Source organism: Lagopus muta, chromosome 14 (genome assembly GCF_023343835.1).
Source record: "Lagopus muta isolate bLagMut1 chromosome 14, bLagMut1 primary, whole genome shotgun sequence".
Taxonomy (NCBI): Eukaryota; Metazoa; Chordata; class Aves; order Galliformes; family Phasianidae; genus Lagopus; species Lagopus muta.
Window position 1 is genome coordinate 15,687,308 of NC_064446.1, and position 24,937 is coordinate 15,712,244.

The following is a 24,937-nucleotide window of genomic DNA, read 5'->3' on the forward strand; positions in this document are numbered from 1 at the left end:
AATGTTACAACACACTTTGTAAGAATCTGGGTCCTGCCCTTTCCTTTCAAGTTGGTCTCCTTCTCTTGTAGCCGTATTTGGATAAGAAAACACCAACAAGAAGACAACCAGACAAACCGAGCCCTTCTGTTTACCCATTGGTATTTGATCAGGGATGACAAAGATGATTAAACACCAAGATAAAGTTTCTCCTCTGATACTAATTTATTGAGGAACTTACATTTTCTCTAGTGCATCATTTAGGTGATTAATAAAACTGGACAGTCTTCGAGGTCCCTCCCAACCCTAAGCCATTTTATGGCTCAGTCTGCTCTCCTGTACAGTTTTCAGCATTGGTGCATAGAAATTTCAGGGAATATTTTTTTAGCCACCCATTCTTATTGAATTGACACTATATAATTGAAGCACTGCTGATATTTTGTGTTGAACATGCTGGAACCCAAAAGCTCCAGCGCCCTGCAAGGGCAGCACCTGCACCAGCAGGAGCCTGGGGGGGATGGAGAAGTTCTGTCCCTGTGAGGGGGGCATTGCCTAGGAGAGGCTGCAAATCCCACAGCCCTCATTTGGCTCCATTTTGGGTGTCAGAGGTGCAGAGGAGCAGCCACAGATCAATGAAGGCAAATAAAGGTTATTGACTTCTTGTGCATCCATACAGAGATAACTCAGCTCATACACTCCATGCAGGTGAGTTAACACCTCAGTTTATTGCCCAACCAGCACCTCCTGCAGCTCTTGGACTTAACATGACTTACGTTAAACCTCATCCTTCACAAAGAAGAGATTCTGTCTGCTCATTCCCAAGTCATTTCCAACTCACTGGTGCTGGGATTCTCCCCCTTTAGCTCCGTTTCTGCAGGCACTGTCACCATCTAGTGGCACTCTGCTCCTGGCTGCAGGTGCAGCAGCTGCGTTGCCCTCCCCCGTTATCACTCATTTCTCCCGGGTGTTGGTGCCAGCTTTTACCAATGAGCACATTTAAAGCCGGCAGGTGTGGGTGCAGCCTTATCAGCCTGCATTTCCCTATGGCTCCATTAGGAAGTGGCTGTCTGGTTGTAGGAGGAAGGTGCTCCTGGTAAGTTCCTGAGGGGGACCCTGGGATTATGTGGGTTCTGTCTGAAGTGTTGTTTTCAGGTGTTTGAGTGCAGAGAGCTCTCATGGGTGAGCTTTGTGCTCTCAGATTATTGTAGGCAGTGCAGTGAGTGGTGATCTGCTCTGAGGGTCTCTGGCAATGACCCTATGGGGTGTTTCTAATGCTCAGAAACTCAAAGGGAACAAGTGCTGCAGCTGTATACTGGGTTTCCACCCCCTTGCTATGTCTGTGGCAGCCCTGGGGTGGGTGATGTACGCACTGAGCTGGAAGGTGGTACTGCCATGTGCTCAGTTTTGCAAGAGCTGTTTCTGTGCAGGAATACAAGCGATGGACCTCAAATTACAGCAGCAGTTTCCCTTCTCCAAGGATGAGGAGTGACACTGGGCAGGCCAAGGCTCACAGTGTTCTGCCTGGTATTGTGGGTTTCTCAGAACTGATTTTCAGCACTTTAGATCCTGCTCGCTTTACATAACAATGTAACTTCTGGATGCTTCTTCCCTATGTGCAGCTTGAGGCTGAGTTTTCTATGGTTGTGAGTCACTGGTGGTCCAACACCACGTGGAATATGGCTGTCAGCTCTGCTGCTAGGTACAGCCTCACCCCTTCAGCATGGGTCTCTGTGTTCAACTGAGAGAGATTGTTTGTGGGATGCCAAAGGGAGGATGGAATCCTGGAAGCCGGGAGAGGAAAAGGCAAAGCTGGCTCTCCATCATGGTCAGCATGAGCTGCAGCACCACTCCTGCTCCATCCCAGCCCTGGGTGCGTAGCTTGGCTTAGGAGAGATGGTTAAAACATTAAAGTTAAAAAATGGAAAAGCAGGCTGGCGTTGTGCTGTAACTTCTCCTGCTGCCAACATCTCTGTGCAGCTGAAGGTTTCACTGCAGGAGGAACACGGGGTCGCCTCCCTGGGGAGAGCGCAGTCCTGCACGGTGCGGTCGAGGGGCTGTGTGGACTTGCAGCCCCAGATAACGTCTCACCCACTGCACTGGGAGCTGCGTGTGGTTTTTCAGTTTCCTATTTTTAACTTTAAAGATACCTTCCTCTATCCAAGTGCCCACAAGAGCCCTGTGAGCAGGGGAGAGAAGGCAAACAAGGAACCGTTCTAAGAAAAATGAAGGTAACCACATCTGAAAAAAAGAGCATAACCCTCACAGAAAATGAAAATGACTGCTTTTAGACCAATTAAGCAGCTTTTTATGATGATTATTATTAATCCTGGCTGAAGCTTGGAGCTAATGAATCATAGTGAGATGGCAAACAGATATCTTCCTTAGGACACCTGGTAGTCTCTTCCATGATAATTTGACACAAACTACTGAGAGAGTTACGTGAGTTTGAGTCAACATTTGAACTAAGCTATGAGAACTCATCTGCAATTAATTTTGTTGTATCCTGTGTGTGGCACACAGGATAGGTGCCTATGGGAGAAAGATGGAACCTGTGCTCTTATTATTATTTCTAATTGTGATTGTTTCTGACCTTTCATTTTCCCTTTATTGGCATAACTTAGGAAAGGAAATGGGCCATGTTCAGCACATCTACATCCTGGGGATTGCCAATTAAAATACTTAGCGAGCTCATGCTGGAGTGAGAGGCAGCAATTGGAGGTTGGTTTATTTGCAGGTCCATTGAGCGTCGTGGCATGGAAGGAGAAATCATGCTCGCAGAGCAGTTGGAATCTGCAATAGCAGCTATATGCCTATATGTATAGAGGCTTGTGTTAAGCTGCCTTAAATACCCAACCAGCTCCTCAGCAGCTGGAGCTGCCCACCGGTGAGGCACCCTGCCCTGGGAACTCACCTAGCAAAGGACACTGGAAGCCAAAATGTAATTAAGGTATTGGTGTTTGACCAGGATGCCGTGATCAGCTCTTGCAAGAGGTCACAAGGTCTCCACTAACCACAGGAACCTGGTGTGCATCTCATGGCACACAGAGCAAACCTTCAGTTAATGTTTCTGTACAACACATCAGGCTTTGATGTCTCTGTGCAGTAAACCTTCGTGCCTCATATAATAGGCTGCTGGGAAAATCCACTTACCTTTTTTGCTGACTTTGTACAAAAGATTAATTGGACACCTACTCTGATACTTGCTCCCAGGTTTCTGATTCTTCCCACTGGTGTGGTTTGAGTTTGTCTATGGAAGGAGGAACAATGTCTGAAATGTCACCGTCCCCATGAGAAAAGCAAAGCTTTAAAATACTTCATGCAGCTGTTCTGCAGGACCTGCTTTTGCATCCTTTAAGAAAGGAAGTTTGGGGTTTTGGCTGATGTGGTTACCCAGTGCCATGGTACATCTCTGAGCACTGGAGCACGAGGTGCTGGGTTGGGACTTGCACATGGGCTAATGGACACAAACCCATTAATGCAAGTTCTGACAGCGCAGGCCGGACTCGTATTTGTTAGTTTTAGGGTTCGTCTGTTCTCATTCCTCTAATTGTGCTCATTTTCTGCTTTAAAAATAATTGGCAGAAGCTTATGATGTGAAAACAAAAATCTGTGAAGACAAAACCTTGTAATGGAGCTCATGTATTGAGCTTTGCTGTCAAAAGATGCACCGAGAGGTGCGTTGTGCCACAGCCTGCCTCCAGCTGGGGCATGGGGTCAAAGCAGCTGAAAGGTTTTGATCAGACCTGAGTTGCTAATTTCTCACAGGTGGTCATGTGGTGAACCTTTGTTCCTGGGGCTCCTTCTGCTTTATTCCCATCTGTACTATGAGTTCAGTGGTGGCTTTGCTTTGGGGAGCTCTGAGGGCTGTGCATTGCCATGTGAAAGGAAAGCCTCTGTCCCATAGCCCCCAAAGCCTGGAGATGGGAATTCCATGCCAGCCAAGTCCTTGTGTGTCCTTCAGTGAAGCTGCAGTGTGGTTTTTGGGTTTTTTTGTTTGTCCAAATGTTTCTTTATAAATCATATGCACATGTATGATCTCTTCTAAAGAAGATTCTCTTGTTGAATTAGCAGAAGCTTTCTAGGAAGCAGGGATAGAGAGAGGAGAGAAAGCAGGCTGCTTGCAGCGATCCTGGCTGGACTGCTGTGTGACCTGCTGCAGGGCTGGGCATACCTGTGCTGGGCCCCCCAGAGCCTGGCTGAACTCAGACCCCTGCCTTCTGCTTGTGGGTCTCTGCACAAAGCAGTGCTGGGTGCTGCAGCTGGGCCACGCATCCCCTGCTTTGTGACTCAGTGTTCTCTCCTATCTCCAGGAGGATCACAGACAGGGACCTCATTGAGGTCCTGCACAGTTTCTGTGCTGCCATAGTTTCACATGTGATTTTTACTTATCTGCGTTTCTGAGCGATTTCTGGGTGTGTTTGGATTGTGAACCCAAGCTGTTTGCTTTCTTGCATGGTATGCTGCTGTTCCCTTGGCAGAAGGATGTGCTTCCAAGTGTCTGCTGTAAAGTCCAGCACAAGGAGCTGAAAATAGTCTTTTTGTGCTTATCCCAAAGTGTGGGATTGCAGTTTGCTGCCTCAGAGACTATTCCTGGAAGGTTCATATGCTCAGGCATGGCATTTTGTGAAGGCTTCATGGAGTGAGCTCCCCAGAATGGAAGTGCTTCCATTGTATGTCTTTCATGAGGGAGTCTGGAGGATAAAGCTGAATAATTCCTACATGGTCCTCTAAAAACTTCAGCCAAAATATTTGGGTGAGACCAGCACAAATAGCCATGAAAATAGTGGAAAGGAATTCGATGGGAGATGGAAGCACACATTTGCAATGTGGGGGTGAGGCAGTTGCAGCCATTTTGTGGGCTGATTGAGGGGACCATTGGGACATCCCTTAGCAATTGCTGTTGCTTATGCCAAAGTGAAATTTGTAGCTTTTTCCAAAGCAAATACCCTTCTTTTTGATGGCTTAAGAGAGACTGAAGTGAAATGCAGACTCTGCATGGTGGTACATTTCACTCCAAGAGAGCAGAGGGAATTGCTAGAGAGCCCTTAAGGCTGGAGACCTCTACCAGGTGAAGAGATGCATCCAGAGGTTTGATGACTCCTAAGGCACAGATCAAAGCCCTAGAGTCTCTCTGAGGTGTGTGTGGGGGCTGTAGAATGCAATGACGGTGAGGCTTCTGGTGGCTTTATAGCCAGCATGTGAGTAGAGATTATTCAATTCTGCTACAGAATTCCATAGGGTATAGTAGAAGAAAATGCAAGTAAGGCTCCATGTTTCTGCAGCACTTCATGCAAAGCCTTCTCACTGTTTTTGCAGCTCTGTCACATCCTTATGGCATGAGGATTTCTTATACCTGCTGTTCTGGCAGTGGGGAGCTGAACAGCTGATGCCTGACTTCATGGTGCCATTACTCCTGTCTGCACTCTATGGAGCTGCCCATGATTTTTTTTCTCCTCTCAGATCTCACATGCTGGAGGCTCTGCAGTGGCCCCTGTTGCACAGAGCAACGAATTCTCTCCTCCTCTGAGAACAGAGAAAAGATGATGGGCTATTTTGTCAGCTCTGGACCCAGCTTCAGGCTGCAGTAGCTTTGACCATGGCTGGCCCCACTCTTGCTCTGTGCAGATACATCAACTGCTTTTGTTTTTTAACCACGTGAGGAAAGAAACTGCTTAGTGAATGAAGCCAGATGCACAGGGTTATGCTGAAGGACCTACAGCCCCTTTGTAAAGAGCTCCAACCAGAAACTTTGGAAGAGGCACATAAAACATTTGTGGAATTTATTCCTGGCAATTAAAGGTAAATACACATTATGCAGATATTCTCTTTTAACTACACTGTACCCCTCCTTGCATTTCCAATCAGTCCATGTGGTGCAGGGCTGCAGCATGGTCTTTCTGTTCCTCATCATCTCGCACAACCTGCTGTAGGACATTGGGCTGGGGAGGTTCCCTGGGCTTTTATTGACAAGAATGGGAAGATCCAGCAACACAGGGCGCCAGAAAAGCAGCTGTGAGAAGAGCATGCCTTCAGATGCTGACGAGAAAAGATACAAGGTAATTCTTGCAGTAGGGCCAACTCACAAGCTTGCACAAACACCAGTTTCAGCCTGGACGATCCCATTGACCTGGGCAGTCTCCATTCATTAGTCAGCACAGTCTGACTGCCCTGCGCTGCGCCCTCAGCATCTGTTGGGACACGTTGTTCCATGAAATAAGCGAGTTAAAGCTTCCTGTGAGCTGCTGAAGCCCTGCTACACTGAAAATAAAATGCCTCGTTAAAACTGGATGGGGTCAGAAGATATCCTGCAACAGCATGGCTCAAATGCCCCTCAGCTTCTTCCATACCCATTGTAGCGATACCAACCAGATGTACCCCCCATTGTAACCTGGGTGTATTTAAAAAAAAGTTAATATCCGAAGTTAATGATTAACTCTTCCCTCAGAGTCTCATTTTGACCTCTGTTGAACCAGTGGCACCATCAGGGCATGCTGTGGCTCTTGTTGGCCAAGGCATGGTGCCACCAGCGTGGCCCGCGGCTGTGGACAGGACTGGTGGCAGCTGGGTCAGCACGGCTGATGCCATTCTCATGACACACAGGGACCAGTGCAATAAATAGGAGAGCCAGAACTTTCCAGGTGAAATGAAATTAAATCATTTGTGCTTGCTTTAATATAGGGATGTATGATATTATCTGTCTACAGCATTAGTCTGTTCTGCTGCCTTTGAAGCTAATAATTGGTATTAGGGTGGTGTGTTGGAGTTTCCTTGTTAGGCGAGATTTTGGAATGGATCACAGTTATCCAGACAAATGGGCATTTTCATGGTATTACCCACTACCACATGATCTTACATATTCCTCATCAGTGGCTGCATTCAGGTTTGGGCATCACTGGGGTTTGGGGTTTTTCTTCAGCTAATTAAGAATTGTGAGAAGGGCAAAAAGTATTTGGGGTGTTGGAGAAGAAAGGTTAAACTGGTAGAATGAGGCAAGCTTGGCTGAGTAGTGCTTAAAGTGGTCACAGCCTGTGGTGCTGTAAGGTTCCAACATCAGGAGGCCAACGTTCATTAGTGCAGTGTGGGGAGCTGTAGGGAGAAGCAAATGCAGTTGAATTATCTGGCTGTACCCTTGGAAACGACATCTTAAAGGCACACATTGGTTTCTTGCAAACTACATTGCTCAGAATCTCAAGGAGATCTGGTAGAGAGAAATCCCACAGCAGCACAAGGGAGGCTGGGCAGCCCAGGTGCTGCTTCCAGGCTTTAGTTCGTTGGTTTTGGGTGTAGCTGTTGACTCCGTTGCAATGGGCTTATATTAGGTATGAGTTGGATCTGGTTTGTGCAATGGCTTGAGTTTTTTTGGATTACAAGTGCTTAGATGATGGCCACAAGGAATTTTAATTAGGAAAGTAAGAAAGGTTTTTCTGGGAGACAGGCAAACCACGAGAATTATTGGCAGTGAGAAAGCCAGCGAAGAACAAGTATCAGGGAATGTACATAGGTCTTATTAATAATTACCTAAATTGGGGTTTTAGGGATATCCACAAAAGAATCTTTTCAACGGCCAAGGCCTAAACGATGTTAATGTCCCCTCCTGTGTTTTATCTGGTGTTCAGCTGTACTTACAGGCTCTCAGGAACACACAGATGAGACTCAGAAGGTGTGACCACGGCAGATACAATCCCTGACTGTTGGGATCCCTGGAGGAACCCATTGGAAGCTGCTGGTCCTATCCCAGTGCCCATGGGAGCTCCCAGGAGCTGTTGAGGTGACTCAGACACAGGAGAACTCCTCTGTCTCACCGAACCACACATCCCAGTGTTACCACACTCTTTTAAGAAGAGTTCTGTAGGAGTTGGTATTTCCAAATGCATCTCTCTTGAAATAAAAAGTTGAGATGTTACAGTAGTGTTACCTCTTACATTTTTCTTTAGGAAATAAGGGACAGTGATGTTCCCATCTCCAAGAGCTTGGATGTTAACTAACCTGGGAAGGAGATTACCATGCTAACATAACACATCCCTTGTTTGTGTTAAACTAACATGTCCAAACTCACAGGGAAATGCTCTTGGAGTGCTTGCTTGGCTAAATCAAGAATTCTAGTTCTGTCTTCTAGAATGCAGAGCTGCACACATTCTCCTCAGAATCCAGAGATGTCACTGTGCTACTGATAAAGCCTTAGCTTTTCTTCATAGTCAGCTGATGGGACAGGCAGTGTATGTGGTGAATACTGGTATGGAGCAGGACACCTATACTGGGCAGGAGATGGCAGCCAGTGCTTGGTCTGGAAGCATGGCTGGGCTGAGGAGTGTGCACATCTACTGTCATCTATTCTGGAGGAATAAGGGCACTGTCAGCTTCTGTGGTGTTACCTTCTGTTTCATAGAAAGATTTCACCAGAAACCCCTAAAAAGATTCTCATCCTCTCTCTCCCTGTCTGGCTCTGGCTGAGTGCTGAAGAAGACTATTTGAGCAGTTGAAATTCGTTGACTTCTCAGGTGTATTCAAAGATCAGATCTCATTTTCTTTGGCTCTGTGGTCATGGCTTGCTCCTTGCTAATGCTACCTTTGTGTACCAGCAAACAGGGCTGCTGTCAAAGGTGCAGGAGGTCTGTGTGTGTGTGGGAGCAGAACCGGTGTCTGCAGCAGAGCTCCTGGGGGAGGGCGCTGGTTCTGGCACAGCCAGGGCATGCAGCTTGCACTGCTGCTCGGGACCAGAAGGCAGTTAGGTGCTGGTCACCTTTGAAAAGCTGCTCTTTAACCTCTTGATCTTCTTAATGAAATGGGAGGAACTTGAGCTTTCTTATGTGGATTTTGCTAATTAGTCCAGATGCTTCTAAAATGCACGTGGACTTTCAAGGCTATAGACACCATTAATGCAAAGTGCTTGCTTGTAACGGACTGAACACACCGGGGTGACCACAATGCTCACACCAGCAGACTCCTGATTTTTAGGTTGCACAAGATTGCTCGAGGTGCACGTGGGAATGGGTTTTGAAATGGTGATGCTGCATTTTTCTGGTGTCCAGCTGGTGACAAAGGCTGTGGTAGGTGACCACAGGAGATGATGCTCAGTGCACCTGGTGCTCATTGCCTCCAATGCCCTGCACAGAGCACGTGACATCTACGTGTCTTTTAAGGTCTCCAGTCCGGCTGCTGTAGTATAAAGGGCTCCAACAACTTTGTGAGCCAGCTTGAAGGGGGAACACAACTGAAGTGTGTTTGAAGTTGTGCTGTTCTGAAAGCATGATTGATCTGTGAAGCCTCTCTGTCGTCACAGACTGTATTCCTCTTAGGCTCAGAAAAAAAGACAGCTCCTTCAAGTAATGAATTTGAATATACAGAAGCAAATGGAAGAGTAGGAGGGAGGTGACAGGTGCTTCAGGAAGGTGCTGGAAACGTGCTCAAAGAACCATGAGGTCTCTCTGTGCCAGTGTCAGAAGCAGCTGCATGCACCTCTGCTGTCCTTGTGGAATGACTCTGTGTTTTTCTGTTATAGCTGAGGCCATCAAATGGCTGGAGTAAGGGCTTCTGGTGCCACTTTTGTACAGTGATTGTGCAGGATTTTAGACAGTTATTTGATTTCAGGGAGATTAAAGGTCATTTGTGAGTCTGTATGATCAAGAGAAGTTTGGAAGGCTGGACAAAACCTGTCCCCACATTGGTTGTTCTGAGAAGCTGAGAGAAGAGCCCTTAAATTGTTGGGATAACCACAAGCTACAGCAGTGCAGCAGTTGTGCTTGGGGCTGGAGAGCCCTGGTGTTGGTAAGGGAACTCTGCACTGATGTTATGGACTTGTATGAAGGAACACACTGAGCAGCCATCATTAGAACAAATCCCATTTGTTTAATCTGACCTTATTTTTTTTTAAAGAAAGCAAAAATACCCTTCTTCCTATAAACCTAGAAGCTTTTAACCTCTTTCCTTCAATATGACACTTTCTGAAAATGCTTGCAAATGAGATTTTTTGCACGATGCTGCCATATGGTATATTGCTGCAATATCTTCCACTGCAGCTATTCCACAAGCAGATGATGATGCTTTTGAGAAGGGGAAAACCTTGTGCTGACTTTCTTGTGACCTACTTGGCTCGGAGAGGCGCTGTGCAGAGCAGCTCTGCACCTTTGCTGCGATGCTCTGCTGGGTGCATGGCTTACTGAGCTTTTGGGGGCATTTTTGGGTGGCTCTTGCCAACCTTTCAGCTTCTCACTTAGCCTGCTGAGTGTGGGCAGAGGTGGGAAGGGTCAGAGCTGGAGGGGAAGCTGGCAGAGGTGCAGCTTGATGCTTTGAGCTGGATGGAGGGGGAGATGGGATGAGACCAACGCCTCCCGGTTGCTGAACTCCTCCAGAAGAGCTCGTGTGAGCCAAAGGAACTAACAGAGAGAGAGGAAGACCTAAACTAGGTCAAACCTGGCTTCAAAGTGGAACCAAGTGTTAACGCCTTGTGTGTGATCTGCCCTGGGAAAGTTCGCAGCCCATTTCTGTTTGGGGCTCAGCTGTAACGTATGTGTGCCACACACGGTCGTGGTGGGACTGCTGCTGCAGATGATCTGCAAGAGCCTGTGAATGTTGCAGGAAGGCTGCTGCTGTGCTCCTCTCCAAAGCTAGTCTCAGAAGGTGCCTTTTGCACAGTAATATTAGGAAAAATAAAGTTGACTCAGTCCTTCTTCTCCCTGATTTTTGTGTATGCTGCAGGATCAAACAAGGAGTGGTTTCCAGCATGGGAAGTACCATCCATGGCTTTGAGAGTGAAGGCTGTGGGCTCTGCTCTTTGGGGAATTTCTAACTTGTCATCTCTGGGTTATGTGGTTAAGCTCAGAGCAGGTACAGGGATACAAGACGTGTGGGCAGCTGCCAGTGCAGAACTTGTTGGTCCTTAAATGAGAATGAATAAATTTCTTCACTTGCATTTCCATTTGATGAGACCTTGCCAAGGGAGAGCATGAGAGTGGATTTCCCCAGGGGATGTAGGAAACTTGGGAGCAAAGTGATAATTCTTGCCCAGAGCACGAGCAGCTGTTAGTTGTCAGGATGTGTAGCACTGCCCAGAATTGCTGAGGGCTTTGCATGTTTCTGTGGCTTATCTTCCTGCACTTTATAGTTCCAGGCCCAAATTTTCTTCCTGAAGCCTTGAAACTGAATTAAAACAGGGTGTGACTTAAAGTCTGCTGTCATAACAATATCAGCTGGTCACCTTGAGTTCTGGATGTCATGCTCACATCATCCCATGGCACATTCCAGTGAAGGTCTGGCTGTGCCCTCCTTGAGCTGCTGGCTATAACTTAACAGTGAAGGCACACAAAGCTCTTTGCTACTGCTGTGAGAAATCTTAGGCTTAGGCACAGATGGAGGTGGACTTTGGGGATGGAATACAGAGGGCACTGGGGCTCCAAACGGAGCAGGGAAGAAAGAAACAGGGAATAGCTGCTGTGGAACTAAACCTCCATTGAGGAATACAAACCAGCACTGGGAATGAGCAGCATGACTTCATCAGGGCACGCAAAATGAAAGAGAAACTATTCCTGAGCTTGTGAGCAGCCTGTCAGAGCATTGCCCAACTTGCAGGTTGGTGGGGGCTTTAAGTTCTCCTCCAGTCGATGAGGTTCCTGCAAGAGGAGAAACCTGGAACATGAGAGAGCCGTGGTGCCAGAGGCTGAGCCAGGCACTGTCCCTGCTGCTGTGCTGGGTGCCCTTCTCAGCTGGAGCAATCTGATGGAAAGAGGAAAGGTTAGGGCCAAGAGAACGGGGACAACCAGATTTCTTGCTGAGGGAGACGCCCCAGCAGTAGGGATGGAGGCACTATCAAAACATGAATGCAAATGGTGCAGTTATGTCTTTCAGGCTGGCACCTGAGGAGCACCTTAATGTCTTGCCAGGAACAGTGCTCTTAATGTTAAAAGAGAAGCTGCAGGCCATGAAAAGCAAGCAAGAAGAATTCAGGGCTTTCAGGTATAAACTTAAATATGAGAGTAGGTGGATAGGGAAATGAGAGATAAAATCTGTAGTTGTTTCAGGGAAAAGGGCAATCATTTGAGGGTTGAAAGCGAGTCGAACCATTCATCTTAGCGAAGGAGCAGGCGATTAAAGTTTAGGGAAAATCTGGAGGCATCTTCTAGCTGCCCTTGGAGGAGAATGGAAGAGCATTTTAGGTCTGGGTATGTTCTCCTGGGGACATGCAGTCCTCTAAGGAGCATCCCACTTCTGGTAGGAAAAGGGAGTCAGTCTCCTAGAATTGGAAGCTGTCTCAACAGTGGTAAATGAAGCTTTTGGGGTTTGGGACTGGTAACACAGAGGGGCAAGGTGCCTGGGAAGAACAGCTTTGGGAAGGGAATTGTCTATTTGTTCTTCTCTGTGCCTCTTGTGCTCTGGAAGAGTATTTCTTACAGAAGGTGGTGAGCTATAACAATCCTGTGTGGTTGTCCTGCGTTGGACTTACTGGGATTCAAATTGGTTGTGTCACAGCTGGAATGAATTTTGGGGGCTGCTGGAGCTCAGTGCCTGTGTCTGATTGACAGAGCAGGTTCACATCTCTCTAACACCCAGCCCACAATGTGTCTGAGGCTGCTCTCGTGGCCTGGTAAGTCCTGCCAGCCCCAGGGCTCTGTGTGTGTGCAGGCATGCTCTGCCTTTGGATAATGGTCCCAGCACATCTTTGGTTAACATACTCATAGAAATTGTGTGGTGTTCTCAGATTTCAGCCTTGGTTCTTCCCTTGCTGTTTAGTTTCCAATTTTGCCAGCCATATTTTTTTGCATACACACGTGGACATGTAAGATTGAAGCACAAGCCACGTACTGCAGAGCAGTGTGGGACGGGGTGCTCTGAGCACTGAGCTTTGCTCCTCAAACTTCCCTGAGCATTTCTGATCCTGCCGGGAGAAGTCGCCCTCCATGTAATACCAGCATCACTAGATGGCACATGTGAGCTGCTCTCATCCTGGCACAGGACTTGTTATTTTATGTCCTTCTAAATATACTTCTGAGGGCAGGGAATGCACAGCACATCCAAACTGCCCTGTAGCCCTGGGAAGTGCCACACTGCTGTGCTCTGTCCCAGGAGCCTCAAGTCCGTGGTTCTGGTTGACCTCTGCCTTGTTCTGTTAGTGTTTATTGTAGGAATTGCTGTTGCACAATGCTGTGCATTTGTCAGCAGTTGGTTTGCTCTCTCTGGGCTTCTGTTTCCCTTTCTGCTGCAGTTCGGACAGGTTCAGGCTTTGCAGGAGCCTCCTAGGCTGTTCTTTTATGGATTTGCAGTGGCAAAGCCCTCAAAGACAGTCCCAGCTCTTACAGGGGTTGTGTACTGCACCTCTCGGAGTAATGGAACTGCATTTCCACACCGCAACTGCTGTTTCTCAGAGCCGAGTGGAAAATTGCCTTTCCCTTGTCCAAGGTGGAGTAGATCAAAGGGCTGCATTTCTTCCAGACAAGAAAACACATCTTTACAGCAAGCTGTTATTACTGTCCTTCTTGCTGGACTTAGGCCAGGCTGGATGCAGACAGGAAACCAAATCCCAAGGAGGAACAGGCCTCTGTTTTTGTGTAAACACAGAACTAAAAAGTCTTAAGTATTCTTGGCTCAAATCAGTCACTGCTCGTCCCTGCCAGGCTCAGCAGGGTGGCAGATGTGGCTGGGAGGTAATAGCACTGCTCATCACCAGCTGTAGGAAATATTCCTTTAGGAATAAATCTTTTTTTTTCTTTTTCCCCATGCACTCCTACAGCCCAACACGAGGGCTGGCTCTGGGCTGGGAGGTGTGGATTGTAACAACCACAGGGCTCCCATCTGAGGAGCTGGGAGCAGATGTGGTGCAGCTCTTCCAGCTCAGTGATCCTCCTCCACCTTCCAGGAAAAAAACAACACAACTTTTTTTTCATGGATCAGTCCCCTGACTTCAGCTGCACACTTGTCTTGTGCTAATGCAGTTCTCAGTTTCCAACCAGGAATGCAATTACAGCTGCACTCAAAGCCTGACTTTAATCTGATGCCAGGCCTTGCTTAAAGGGCTGAAGAAAGTATTTCTTGCTGTCTCCTGACCATGTCATCCTTCCTCTCAAGTTTCTGATGTGTCCATGCTATTCTTGCCAGCCAGCGTTAGCTGACCAGTCTGAATATTTGGGGATATCTGAGCAGGGTGACTGGAGTGTGGTGGAATGGGCTTGAGAGCTGTCTGATGGCCCCATAGGATCCTTAAGGTTGGAAAAGACATGTAAGGTCATCAAGTCCAAGCACCAACCCATCGCTGCCACCCCCCTGACCACATCCATTCCAGCTCCTCCCAGCAAGGTCCTCTCTATGGGCACATTGCTTCCCTGTCAGACTGCCTGGAAGGAGGTGAAAAGCTGCATGTGAAATAGCAGATGCTGCCAGAACCATCCACGTACACCCTCCTGTGTGGGTGTATCTATCTACCCTGGGATGTGCAACAACTTAATGCTATTTGTTCGCACTAAAAAGTTGAACTCGCTCTGCTCTCTTACTCCATTACTCCATAGTAATCTCCACCATCCCCAGAGCTGATTGTAGCCAGAGTCATCTGGTGACAACAGAATCGTTTTGTGAGCAGCATCAGAGACATGGGATATTTTGTGTTATGTGCTCACCTCTGTCCAAAGCACAGAGAAGGACTTGCAGGCTGAATGTGTCCTGCTTTATTGGCTTCTGAAATGCAGCTCTGTTTAGGGCTGAGGGCGCACACCTGTAGCTCAGCCACCTGTAGGTTTGCACTCCTGCATTTTGTTCTTGACTGTACAGAGAAACCCTGAAGTGCCAGACTGCATTCTATTAATCGCATTGGTTTGCAGCCCTGTGACCGCAAGTGGAAGTCTTATCTGCCAAATTAATACCAGTGCTTCCCTTTACAGCAGCTCTTTGAGTTTAAATAGCCTACAAAGAACGTTGGCAGGTTTTTATCACTTATTTATCTCACATACCAAATCTTTGTGAAATCGCTGCTTCCAAGATAAGGTGGTCATGTAGATTCAGAAAACACTGTGGCTGTAGGGATGTCTCACTGCTGTTCTCTGAGATCAAAAGAAGCTGTGGGAGTTTGCTGTTATTGTGGTCCCCCTTTATTTTCTGATGGTCTTTTCTTACTTCCTTCAGCGATAGGAATGAAGCTGTGTTTGAATCAGCCCTAGCTGTTAATGTAAAACACACAACATGGGGCATTTGAGCAGTGTTTTAGGCAGATAATTCTTACTGGAAACAGAAGAAAAAAACCCCACAACTTCGTGTATGTTAGCCGTGTAAAAACGATGAATGAAAGTGCTGCTTCCTGCCCCCGGGTTGTGACAAACGGAACGGGAAGAAGCACGCTTTGACACAGAAGGGCTGCCCATCCCGTGCCCCGTGCATCACCACCACCGCTCCAAGCAGACGCGGAGCTGAGCACCGCCAGAAGGCGCTGAGGGCACAGCGGGCGCACAGCCCTGAGCGCTGATCCACGGCTCTGTGCCTGACTCGCGTTTATTTCCAGCTCACACTGCATGAAACTGCACCCAATGCAGGGTCGCAGCCGCACAGCGCCGGGGATACGGCACAGAGCTTAGAAATAATCCTGTCGGATTTATGTAACAAAGAGAGGAACGGTTTCCAGCGGCGAGGAACGTTTGGGTGGACGTTGTGTGTGAATTATTTGGGGGCTTATTAATTGTGGAATCCATCTTTATGTATTCTCTGTTATTCTGTTTCCACCTGGAAGAGTAAATTAAGACACAGCGTTACCCAAACCACGGGCAGGCAAAGCAGGAGAGGGAATTGATGTCTAGAGGAAAATGCTCTAAATATCTGAATGCTCTTATTCTGCTGCTGGAACCTCTTTCCTATCAGGTGACATCACAAGCAGAGATTTCCCCCTTGGGGACACGCAGTGTGATCCCCCGTTTATCTGGCACTCACCAGCGCAATTTGCAGCTCATGGAGTGGATGAGAAGTAGAGCCCTGCAGAGCAGCTGCCACCGCTGCCAGCTCCATCCCAGGGCGTCTGCTGCCATCTTCTGGCAGGCGCGTTATGCAAAGTGCTGCCAACGGTCCTCCCCTGAGTGCCTCCGCTTCGCAGCTCCTTCACCCCCTGCTGCATCACGCAGACATCTCCGGTCCTACCCGTGCCCTCACTGTGAGTCCTCTGGGATATAAAAATCCCCTAAGTTAGGGAAAGATGGAGGGAATAGGCTGTAATCTCTGCAGAGGATCTCAGCTCTTCACGCATACTTTGTGCTCTTCTTTCTTTTCGTTATGTTCCCTAACTACAGACAAGCAATGTGCTCCTTGCACGCCACGTTCCCACACCTGCTCCTTTACCGCCTGCTTATGGCCTTTACAGTTCTGCTTGAATGCAGACACGGGAGCTTTCCATCAACTGGAAAATAGGTCTGCTCCAATCTGATAGGAAATGCTCATCCACTCCCCAAAAGGGGATGAAGTGAACAACAGAAATGACAGCTGGACCACAGCACGGGGCTGAGCTGAGCCACCTCTGGGCTTGTGGCCCAGCTCTGGGGTTGCTAGGGCCCTGCAGAGGGGCCTTCCCAGGCCCCTGGTTTATGTTGATGCAGTTCTCGAGTGCCGTGTGCTCTGGGTTTGTTTTCCAGCGGATGACTCTGATCTCCTGTGACCGCGGTGCACAGAGCTGTGCAAATTTATGGGGCAGCGCTGCTGGGAAAGTGATGGGGTGAGCCAAGCAAACACGCTGCTTTGCTATCTGCTCCTGATATGTGAAGGAGAAAAAGAAAGCAAGGAATCATTGTTAAAAATAATCATAAAAAACTTTGCATGGATGGGATGTGGAGCCTTTGCAATGATTTTTCTGACAACCCCTCTCCCCATATGCCGCTGCTAGTAGGGCCATATCAGGACCAGCAGTTCTCCGGGCGGATTGGTGCTGCTTATCTCTGGGGGACGATCGGAGCCTCCGGCAGAGCGGAGCGGACGGGTTCCTATCTCTGACAGCAGGGTTTTGCTGCGCTTTGTCACAGGGAGGACGTGGGTTTGGAGTCAGCCCCAGCTGAGGCTGATTCACGCCTCCAAGAGGCAGTTCTGAAAGGTGCCCAACGCCCTCATTCACCGGAGCATCTCCACGCCCCGCGGTCGGCCGTGCCCCGGGATGCTGGCCGCCTGCTGACTCACAGCCCGCCCAGCTACCTGCGGGAACGGGGATTCCAACCCGACACAGTTTCCAGCCGGGGCTGAGGGCCGCGCTCCGCCGGTCCCTCGGTGCCGCTTCGGGGGGGGGCTGCGTCCTGATCCAGCCGGGGTCGCTCGGTGCCGCCGAGTCCCGGGAAGGGCTCCCGGCTCCCGGTGCGGCTGCAGAGCCCGCCCCGTCCCGCCCCCGCCGCCCGTCCCCTCCCCGCCGTCCCCGCCCGCCGTCACGCAGCCGCCACCGCAGAGGCCGGGGAGGCGCTGGGCCGGAACGGGACGGGGTCAGGGGGAGCCGCAGCAGCCCGAGGCGGCACCGGGAGCGGAGCGCAGCGCGCGGTGCTGCCGCCGCGGCGGGGCCAGGTAGGGCGAGGGGGGTCCGGGTCGCCGGGTCGCCGCGCTGCGTGGTTGGGGGGGGGGAATGGCCGGTGCCGGGTGGCAGCCGATGGCGGTTCGCCTTTTTGCCCTCCGAGGCGCGTCACAACGGCGAATAACTGTTTTCTTACGTAATGTTCGGCACCCTGTTACGAAAGCACGGCGCGGCTCCGGGGCCGTGACAGCTGAGGCCGGGCGTGGCGGAGCCCCCCGGGTCGGGAGCCGCTGCTGAGGGGAGCTTTGAGCCGCGGGGCTCCTGGTGTCGGAGCGAAGGTAGGCAGCCGCGCCTGGCACCTGCCCTGCCCTGCCTCGCTCCGGCTGCGGGGAGTCGCGGGGAGGCGGCCGGTGGCCTCGTGTTACCCCAGAAGCCCCGAGCAGCCGAGCCGCGTCCCTTTGCCGGGTTAGTTTCTCTTTCTCTTCTAATTCGGTTCTCGGGGTGGGGGGAAATGGCCGCCTGGGAACGGGAGGGAGTCGGGTTTGCCCTGGGAGCTCTGAGCGGCTGCAGCGGGGAGCTGCGTCCGTTCTGCCTCGTCACAGCCTCGCTGGGGACAGCTCTTGCTGGAGGGTAATGGAGTCCGTCTGTCCGTCCTGAGGGGTTTGGTTTAGAGAAAAAAAAAAGGAGAGAAAAATGACAGAAAGTGAAGCAAAGCTGACTCATCCTTCCTGACCTGTGCACGCTGGGGGATATTCTGGGGAATATTCATGACGGTGCTGACATGGAGCCCAACACGGTGTGATGGGGATCAGGAGCACTTGGAGGTTTCTGCTCATGCAGAGGATGCTTGAGTGTTCAGGTTGGGTATCAGGAGAAATTTCCATCGGTGATGGATGAGCATGGGCTGCCCAGGAAGTGGGGCTCACCATCCCCAGAGGTGCTCCAGAATGCGGGGATGGACTCTTGGAAACACGTCAGTGGGCACAGTGGGGCTGGGGTGGAGTTGGATTTAATGGTCTTAGATGATCTTTTCAACTTTAATGATTCTGTGATTCGTCTGCCTCAGGGGATTTAATCAATGTGATCTGGTCGGTGTTCCTTTCAGAAAGGCCTTACAAGGCCTTACCCTGCAATAAATCCTGCACCCAGCACGTTCTGTGGGAGGCTTACACATATCCACAGTCTGCACCCTTTATTCCAGCCTGTTTGGGGCTGCGTGAGTTGGATGTGATGATGTGGGGCATCAATGGGGTTGCCCTGGCAGCAGGAGTGATGTCCCCTTGTCCCCACGGGTTGCAGTCAGGGAGCTCCTCACCTACGTGTGCTGTAGGAAGAGAGAACCCGTGTTGCTCTTTGGTGCTGGAGGAGCAAGGTGTCAGAACGTGCCGGGAGGGAAGGCGTTGTTTTAATTAGTCACCCCTACTGATGGATGTGAGGCGTTGCTGCAGAGGGGCCAGGCACCAGGGATGTGTCCATGAGCACGTTTGAGCTGTGCCCCTATGAGTGCACGGAGGGCCCTGGCCCTGCTGGGAGTGACAGCAGCACTGCTCCTCTCCTGGTCTGCAGGCAGCTGAAAGGAGCTGAGAGTTACTGTCATTTTTTAAGTCAACGCACAGCATGCGTGCTTCTTCCTTCTTGTACTTTTAATGCAAACAGCAGCTACAGCAAGCTGCGGCATCCACAGCTCTGTTAAATTGATATTTATATGTGATAGCTTAATTAGGGGTTTTGGTACAACGCTGTTCATAATTTATACCCGTGCAATTAAGAGCAGACTCTTTCTTTCTTTAATTCTGTAAATATTAGTTCAGACTAAATCACAGTATTTACGTTTGCTTTTAAGCTGTTTATTTCCCTTCTGCTCCAGTGTTTGTTGTGCTACAGATCCATGGCATAAATCCATCCTTAAAAACGAAATCTGCTCTATGGTTACGTAGTTTGAAAGCAAGGCTGCGGTCCTGCAGGTGCTGTAGATCATCACAAGGACGCTGCACATTTCACTAATACCTGCATGAATGAAATTGCAGGCTGCAGAGCTGTAAATTTGGAGCCATGATGGTCTGTGGATGGATGATGGCACAGCACAAGTTGGGGCAGAAAATGTTATTGTGTATTCTGTTCTGTAATGCAGAGCATCCCAAAAAACTTGTGTCCATGCCTGACGTGGTGTGTGACCCATGGCACTGCCCGGATCATTTGCGACTTAGTTTATTTTTACATCTCTGCAGAATTGGGATTCAGAGCACACTGCTGAATCACAGAATGGCCAGGGTTGGAAGGGACCTCAAGGATGATGAATCTCCAACCCCCTGCCACATGCAGGGCCACCAACCTCCGCGTTTAATGCTAAACCAGGCTGCCCAGGGCCCCATCCAACCTGGCCTTGAACACCTCCAAGGACGGGGCATAATGAATGAAAAGCTTGAATGGCTTTGAGATCTGAGTGGGAAAAACCAAACTGCAGAGCCAGCACCGGCCCCAGCAGTCAGTGCTGCCCCTGGCAGGGCAGGGCGCTGTGCCACACACTGAGCACTGTGGGTTCTTGCTGATGCACCGTATGGGAAATGGCTGCACAGCTGCGAACCCAGAAACGTGCTTAAGAGCTACTTCATACCAAGGAACAATTTTCCTTTCCATAAAGGAGATAAATAGGAAATGCATCAGATCTTTCTTTTTTTTTTGTCTTGAGGCAGAAGACCCTCATGTGATGATACAGCACGGTTGGTGTCACAGCCTGATGCCCTTCCTCCCAGTCCATGTGTCAGAGGGATGCATCTGCTGCATGCCAGAGCTGCAGTGTTCATCCTCATGGGCACAGGGAGCAGAAGCATTTAGGCCTATGGTTATGAATCAAGGAATGCTGCACAGGTTCAAGTTTATTAGGAAAAACGTGACTAGAGTAAGGTTAAATCCAGCCTTTTAAATTTCTTAGCCACAAATCTGATGGACTCCCCTTGTCTTCTTGGAAACTCAGTCATCCATTGTTTATATTCTCATTTTAAATTTTTTGAGAGCTCTTCCCCCTCGTGTAAATTTCATGTTGATAAGTCTGTTTGAAGAAGCATTGAGTAAGAGAGTAATCGATCACAGAAATGGACTCAGATTTGCAAAGGATGCCCTGATGGCTTGCTGTCTGTTGGGGCTGAACCAGAACCACACTGAGACTGAAACTTTGCCACCTGTGACACTGGAAAATATTTAAACTCGTTCTGCTGGGCTGCCTTGTGTTCAGTGAAATTTGGCTAGGGCTGTGGGTGCCTCAGTCACGACTTGCATGGCAGTGTTACCCACTCAAGAAAATGGGAATATTTTACTACTTGAACATACAGTGCATAATCTCTTTGGTCCGCTTCGTGCTGGAGCTGTCGTTTGTGGTCACTCTGAGATATTTGCACAAATGGAGAAGGATGAGAGCAATGATTTCATTTCACTCCTACCCTAATCTGAGTTAATGTGCTGGGATCCTACTGGTGAAAAGCAAGGGCACTTGGCCACGGCCATGCCTTGATCCTTTAAGAGTTTGAATCCCCGCTAAGCATGCTTGTCTCACAACCTGCACTCGCACAGGATGTAATCAGTTTTGTTTTCCATCTGTTAAACCAGAGGCTTTGATTAGCTCAGGCAAACAGAAATAATTATTTTCGTTCTTGCTGATGTCAACAGCAAAGTTAACCAGCACATGCATATTTCATCACTCAGCCATTTCAACCACCTTGTTCTGTGTGTTTTACCTGATTTGCCTTACAACAGGGATTTGGCTTCCAGTATTGTCCCTTAATTATAGTAATTGCCTAAGTGGAGATCTCAGCATCACCTGCTGTCCCATGGCAGCCATGGCCGTGCTGCAGCCTGACCTGGCCTGTCCACCTGCCAAGCACAAACACTCTGCTAAACCCGACCCAAACACACAAGGCATCCGAATTTCAAGAAAACATTTTGATTTTTATGGAGTGACTCAAAGGGGCTGCTGATAAAACGTGTCTGATAGATGCCAAAATGCAGCTGGCGGAGCTGTGTGATCTAATTTTCAAGCGGAGGGATTTTAGCATTTTGAATTTTTGATGATGCTAAATGGGAATAGCCATCAGAGGGTTCTCCTGAGACCACGCTGCTCTGGCTGGGAGGATGCATTCCTCAGCCTTAGCGACCCATCCCTCATATGGGGGCCCTATGAGCGCCCCCGAGCTCTGCCCCGGGCTGCCATCTCCAGCACATGGTGCTGTGCTTTGGGGACTTCAGTGAGGAGCAGAGGATCTTCTCAGAGAAGTCTGTTAGTACTTGTTTTGTTCATTGATTGATTTCTAAAGGCTGGTTTTCTGTTTCCAGAACCACATCTGATCCACTTTTGAAATGGTTTCTCCTGTAGAGAGCAGCGCTTGCAAACTAAATCCCAGCGTTCTGCAAGAAATGGAGACATGTAGGCCTAATATGAGCAGCTGAAACTAATTTGAAATATGCTCAGAATATAAGTATAGTATTTTCTAAATGTAACTGTTTGGCTGCTTACTCACGTGGAGTTGCAACTTACTAATGAGCTTTATCTGGACATGATGGGCCTTCTTGATGCATGCCTTCAAGAAAGGTTTGGGTTGGATACTGGGAGAAATTTCTTCTCCAAAGAGTGGTGATGCATGGGCACAGCTGCACAGGGAGGGGGGAATCCCCAGTGCTGGAGGTGTTCCAGAGCCGTGGGGATGTGGCACTGGGGGGCACGGGGGGGTGAGGTGGGGTTGGACTCAGTCATCTTGGAAGTCTTTTCCGGCCTTAATGGTCCTGTGGTTCCATGCAGGTTGTGTCCCCAGCTGAAGCCGCATCGCAGCACGCACCCTGCTTTCAGTGCGTTCTGTGAAGACGGTTGGCTTTGATTCAGCCACCAGATGCAGTTTGTTCCCTCTAGGATAGGGATTCCTCACTTATGCAATAGCAATATCCTGCTTTAACAGGCAACGGCTTGTTGGGCCGAGCGGCTGCCCAAAGGAATGCCTATCTGCAGCTCGTGGGGTGGTACCTGCTAAAGAGGCTGCAGGCTTTGGGCAAGGCTGCGTCCCCGGTGCTCACAGCCAGCTGCTCTGTTGTGGCTGAAGGGAAGGAAGAGTTTGCTGCTCAGGTTGGCTGGAATTGTGGTGCAGTGAGGGCCGGCTCTGCATGTGTGGTTCATCTCCTTCACTTTTATAAAATGAAGTCTTGCATAAAAAGGCAGGAGCGTACACTATTTCACATCACTTGGTTTTGCTTCCCTAGAACAACAGAATATGGATTTAGTTGGTGTGTTCCTCTCAGCATCGTTCATGGCGTCCCTTCAGTCCTCTTCACAACAAGTTTGGGTTTTCACCAGGAAAACACTTCCAGGTCAATGGCTAAGGAGAAATTGTATCTGTTAATAGCAATTCCAGAGCCAAAGAAAATGGAAGGTGAAGAATGAGCACTTGTTGATTTTGCTAACATCAGTGTTAGCCATTTGCTGCTGTCAGTTAGGGAGGGATGGGAGTTACAGCTGCTGGATGTCTGTTCTGGTTACATTTGCTGAGAGGATGACCTTGGCGTTCTAATTCTTTGCATCAGAACGCATCGATAGTTGCAAGTAACAGAAGTGTTTCCTAGAAGTAAAAGTTACTCATTCCTGTGGTTCTACTGATAAGGGCACAACTGTTAGCCTTTGGAAAGGCACAGACAACTTACATGTGTTTTGTTGGTTTTTTTAATGTATTTGTTCTATAATCTCAGTGGTAAATGCATGTTTATCACTTAGCAAAAGGACAAACTCAAATAGCAGTATTTGCTGTAGCTGCTTCCTTCTGCCTATATCTAATTGATAGGTTGTGGATAGAAAACTGTCTGAAACTTAGCAATTAGGCTTTAGTTGCTTTTTGCTTAAGCAAATTTAATAAACAGCTTTTTGAGCACCGTAACCATGCCCTGTTTTTTCTTCCCCCCCCCCCCCAGAAAATGGCTGTTCCACCTGCTTATGCTGATCTGGGCAAGTCTGCCAGAGATGTGTTCACCAAAGGATATGGTAAATAAAGCCAAAATAAGTGATTCTCTGATTCTTGAAGCTGTTACGATTTTGTTATTTTTCTCTGATAAATATTCCACTAATTTCCATTAGAATCCAGAGTTTCCTATGTCCTAGCTTCACATTGCCATGGCTGCCTGCAAAGGGAGGTGACTTATTCTTGCTTGCACAAAAGTCTTCATGTTCCCCGTGGGTCTGTTGTCTGCTTTGAGAGCAAACGGGGTGTTGCATTTTGACTGTTTCCATCCATCATGAATAGGACTATTGATGTCAGTAATTTCCTAGTGAAAAAGCTGCTGCTCAGTATGAATGAAGGCATTCTTACCTAGGCTGCTCCTGGTGCTATGCAGGGCAGCAGGGCTGCTGCCTGAAGGCAGCGTGAGCTGTGTAAGCTGCTGCTTTACAACCTGGGATTCAGCAGCTGTAGCCATGTTGTGGATTTTGTTTTATTTTAATAGTTCACAGCAGATTTAGAGAGGAGCTTTGAGGAGTCAATCAGACATGCTTTTCAAATTAACTTGCACTTAATTCATGTTTTTCTTCATCTTCTAGGTTTTGGCTTAATAAAACTTGATTTGAAAACAAAATCTGAGAATGGACTGGTGAGTGTGGGCAGGGGCTGAAATCCCAAACGTGGCAGTGTTCCTATGTTTGCCCTTTTTAAAAATAGAAATGTCTCCCTTGCTCTCCCCATATCAGCTTTCAGATGTTATAGCCCTGCAAGTTACCCTGCCTTTATTCAGGGCCTGGAGCAGGTGCTGCAGGGATGTGCTGTGTGCTGTTCTTAGCACACACTTAACGCATACAATGGACACGTAACCATGTGTTGGAGCTGATCTTAAGAGCATCTCTGTGAAGCACTTGCAGCCCTGTGTGCCCATTCACAGGTACAGCTCACACACTGAGCTCTCAGACCAGCTGCCAATGCTGCTTTACACCGGTGGTACGAATCTTCTCCTCTCTGCCCCACGTCCTTCAGCAGGCAGTGCTGCTTTTCCCTGACGTTTCTGTGGGCATGTTGATGTTAATGACTTGCAAACATGTTCTTAAATCTTTGAGAAAGATGCAGGTCTTATTGTCCCAAATTACTATGACTAATGACTCTACAAGGATCAGTGATGCCGTGAGTACAAAAAACAGAGTGATGTACATGGCTTCCTTTTTCCTCTTCAGGAATTTACAAGCTCAGGTTCTGCAAACTCAGAAACGAGCAAAGTCAGTGGTAGCTTGGAAACCAAATACAGATGGGTGGAATATGGACTGATGTTCACAGAGAAGTGGAACACTGACAACACGCTGGGAACTGAGATCACTCTTGAAGACCAGGTAACTTTTGGCCTAAAGCATGCAGCTCCCAGATTCACTTGTGTCAATGTCTGATTAGAAATCCAACCATTGAATTTCTTTTCTGTTCAGCTTGCACGTGGCCTGAAGCTGACTTTTGACTCCTCCTTCTCACCTAACACTGGGTAAGATGTTAGTAAGCTTCAGAGACACACACA

General features: G+C 48.6%; 1 protein-coding gene across 3 annotated transcripts in view; it reads left to right on the forward strand.

The window, feature by feature from the left end:
* The first annotated feature begins 1,050 nt into the window (after positions 1–1,050).
* Positions 1,051–24,937, forward strand: part of VDAC1 (voltage dependent anion channel 1) — a 31,223-nt gene continuing 7,336 nt past the window's right edge. Inside the window, exons 1-5 of one of the 3 annotated variants that reach the window (XM_048960292.1) lie at positions 1,051–1,072; positions 23,366–23,435; positions 23,988–24,037; positions 24,609–24,761; positions 24,852–24,904. In XM_048960292.1, coding sequence (XP_048816249.1) covers positions 23,369–23,435; positions 23,988–24,037; positions 24,609–24,761; positions 24,852–24,904 — 323 coding nt within the window. In that variant the 5' untranslated portion in view covers positions 1,051–1,072; positions 23,366–23,368. Of the gene's footprint in view, positions 1,073–17,320; positions 17,476–17,864; positions 17,888–23,365; positions 23,436–23,987; positions 24,038–24,608; positions 24,762–24,851; positions 24,905–24,937 lie in introns of those variants that run through there. The other 2 variants (XM_048960289.1, XM_048960290.1) reach the window with 2 other exon arrangements.